Source organism: Hipposideros armiger, unplaced genomic scaffold (assembly GCF_001890085.2).
Source record: "Hipposideros armiger isolate ML-2016 unplaced genomic scaffold, ASM189008v1 scaffold_1593, whole genome shotgun sequence".
NCBI classification, from domain to species: Eukaryota; Metazoa; Chordata; class Mammalia; order Chiroptera; family Hipposideridae; genus Hipposideros; species Hipposideros armiger.
In genome coordinates this window covers 175,001-178,129 of record NW_017732943.1, presented here as the reverse complement: position 1 = coordinate 178,129, position 3,129 = coordinate 175,001, and the positions used below count along the sequence as shown (strand labels likewise).

The 3,129-nt window shown below is 40.1% G+C and overlaps 1 protein-coding gene across 1 annotated transcript in view; it reads left to right on the top strand.

Moving 5' to 3' along the window:
- Nucleotides 1-3,129, top strand: part of RTTN (rotatin) — a 177,003-nt gene that overhangs the window by 34,060 nt on the left and 139,814 nt on the right. Inside the window, exon 8 of the mRNA XM_019634351.1 lies at nucleotides 1,828-2,052. Coding sequence (XP_019489896.1) covers nucleotides 1,828-2,052 — 225 coding nt within the window. The remainder of the gene's footprint in view (nucleotides 1-1,827; nucleotides 2,053-3,129) is intronic.

The window sequence follows — 3,129 nt, the reverse complement described above, 5'->3', positions numbered from 1 at the left end:
GTCACCCTCGAGTCCCGTCTTTCACGCACACGTAGATCCAGTACCTGTGCAAACTGCATTTCTCCCTTGAACATCTATCCGGAATCTGAGCTTCCCACCGTGTCCACTGCTGCTGCCTGGGCTCAAGCCACAGTCCTGTGTTGCCTAGATGATTGCAGCGACGTCCTTTGTGCCTCTCCGCTTCCCCTCATCTGCTTTCTTCAGACTGGTCCTGATATTATAACTTGCTGGAAACCTTGCAGTACTTCCTCAAGGACCAGTCCTTATGGTGACCGGAAGCCCTACCTGATCTGGCCCCGCCGCCCCGCCTCCGTTCCTCAGCGCTGGCCCCTTCACCTTCCTGCTGCCACGCCTCAGTCGCCGAGCCTCCGGGCCTGCTCTCCCCTCACACATCCCCATCCCCGTGGCCCTGACTCCTCAGGGCTCCTAAATGTCACCTGATCAGAGAGGCCTTCCCCTGGCCCACTCCCCATCACGTCTCCATTTCCCTTCGTCTGGAACACCCCGTGTAAAGTTTCTCCCAGCACTCCTAGCCACCCCTGACATCTTCTGAAGGTGCAGTGGTTCACTCTGCCTTCTCCCCGGGAGGGGCCGCTTCATGAGGGCGGAAGTTGTGTTTTGCGTCCGGCTGGGTTTCTCCGGCCCTGGATGCTACCTGGCCTGCCGTCGGGACCCAGTAAATGTTTGCCGAGCGCGTGGGTGATAGGTGGTCAGGTAATTCAGTTTTTCTCTTTTTTTTCCTGCTAGGAGAATTCTTCACAGAATAATGAAATTTCTCTTGACCTTCTGATAGCTGCTGTCTTAATAGTCTCTATATTTTATTTTTAAAAAATATTTAGTAATCTAAAAATTTGATTTCCTGTAGTTTCTGATATGTCATTTAGCAACTTTATTTGAGTTAAAACCTGAGTCAGCTTTTAATCTTAGACTTTCAGGCAGTTAATGATTATCTTTGAAATATCAGGTTATCTATGAATCATGACCAAACCTACTTTTATATCAAAACAGCGTTTCAGACATAACAGTGAGCTCTGCCATGTGATATTCTCTGAATGTTGAATTTTTAATCCTTTTCATTGTCTTAATTCTAAGTAGAATCCATTCATGAAGCTAGAATTATTAAAAACAAACAAACAACCAGTTCTTTCAGTTTAAATCAATTGATTTAAGGTTGTAAAAGATACATCTCATTTGGGCCTGTTGATTTTATACTAATTAAGGGTCAGTCTTCTCTGAGTGTTCTGGAACTGTTTTAAATATTATGTTGAATTTCCCCTTTCCCTTCTAAAATACAAACAAAACCAAATAAAAATCAATTTCTGTTCAAATCAATCTTCAGTTATTCTTTGTTTAGTGTTATGTGATTTAACATGTAGTTATTAAGCCCTGGGCTTGATGCTCAGCTACGGTGGGGACGTGTTCTTGTCCTCGGGAGCTCATTGCATTCTTTTCGAGATTTGTGTGCGTGTGTACGAAATATTATACTTAGAGAAAAAAGCCTGTTCCTCAAGTTCAACAGCAGAGAATAAACAAGATGCATGGCCTTGGCGGGGAGTACTTCTGGGTGTTGGTGTGGGGAAGAAGGAAGTATCCTGTATCCCAGGCTTTGAGGAAGAGTGGAAATTTGCACATGAGATATTCTGGGCAGAGAAAATTTACATTGCACAAAAGCATACAGATAGATGATGCGTTGGGGAAGAGAATTTTCTTTGGAAAACCATAGACTTTGTGATAGAGAATCACTAATAAGGAAAGTTGAACTACATTAAGATTATAGTCTACCATGTTTATTTAAAATTGTTTTTTTTTTTTTTTAAATTTATCAAGGCAAGCCATTTTCTACCAGAGCCTCTGTCAGCAGCGTTGTTTCTAGTTTCTTTGGACATGCCTATTTCTTTGGAGTATCCAAATATTCACGAAGCTGTTGTGGCCTATTTGGAACAGCTGAATTCTGAAAACTACAGTATTTATAAACGAACTGCCGAGGCCGTTTATTCAATTGAATGTACCTGTAATTTCCTGTCTGATGTTGGGAAGGAGGTAAAAAGTTCTGTTAATATTTCTTTTTTGTTCCTTTGATAAAATATTTAGAAAATTTCACCTATACTTGTCAAATTAATGGATAGACAGCTGTTGAATTGTTAGAGGTGGGGTACATTATTACGGAGTGGGTTAATTATCAGATTAAAGCAAGATTAGGATTTGTGTAACAGTAAAATGAAGACTTTAGATTGATGAGTGGTGTATATTTGTGAGGCCAGTGATATTAAAAGGAGCAGTAATTATTATCAGTGTCTTAATATTGAGCAGTGAGTCCTCCTCTCCAAGTGGCTTGCTGTGTTTGAACAGAGTGACAATTGATATAAACAAATTATAAGGGCCACTGCTTACTTATAGACACACCTTTCCTTTAACATTTTATAGGCCCTTATTTACTTACACAAAAAGCCTGATTTTAGGTAAAATTATTAATAAAGTTACGAACTAGATTGTAAAGTAGTAGGGTGACTTTACGTGCTATGTTATAGCAATAATTATGCATTATTCTTTATTTCTTTTAGAGATACTGTTAGGGTATTATTTAGTATGTTATCAATGAAAAGCTTAATGAGTCTTAAAATAAACATTGACTACAATAGTTGTTTACTGTCTGAAAATACCAAAGTGGGCCCTGAAAACCTTGAAGAATTGGGGACAAAATTATTACTCCTCTTGGCCTCTCTACATGGAGTCTATCTGAACCTCGTATTTCTAATTTTCTTTATTTACCCACTTTTTTTCTTTTTGCCACATCTTGATACCACTGACTTCTTGTTTCCTTCATGATAGAATTTTGAACTGTATGTAAGTTGAACTCTTGCTGCGTCATTCGCATTGTCAGTTAACCACACGTGTTGATTGTGCTCTTGTTCTTAGAAAAGTTCAGGATGTTAGAAGGGAGAGATGGGTCATGAAACCGGAGCCCTGCCTTGAGCTGTAGTCAGTGGGGAGTTAGTAGTCAGAGGATGAGGCCACTTGGGTGTAACTTTAAGCTTCTTAGAGGTAAATAATAGCACATTTTCCTTCCTAGGCTGACATTTTTAGTTTATTGAAAAAGTGGATTTAAGCAAATGTGAACAATCCCAGGCT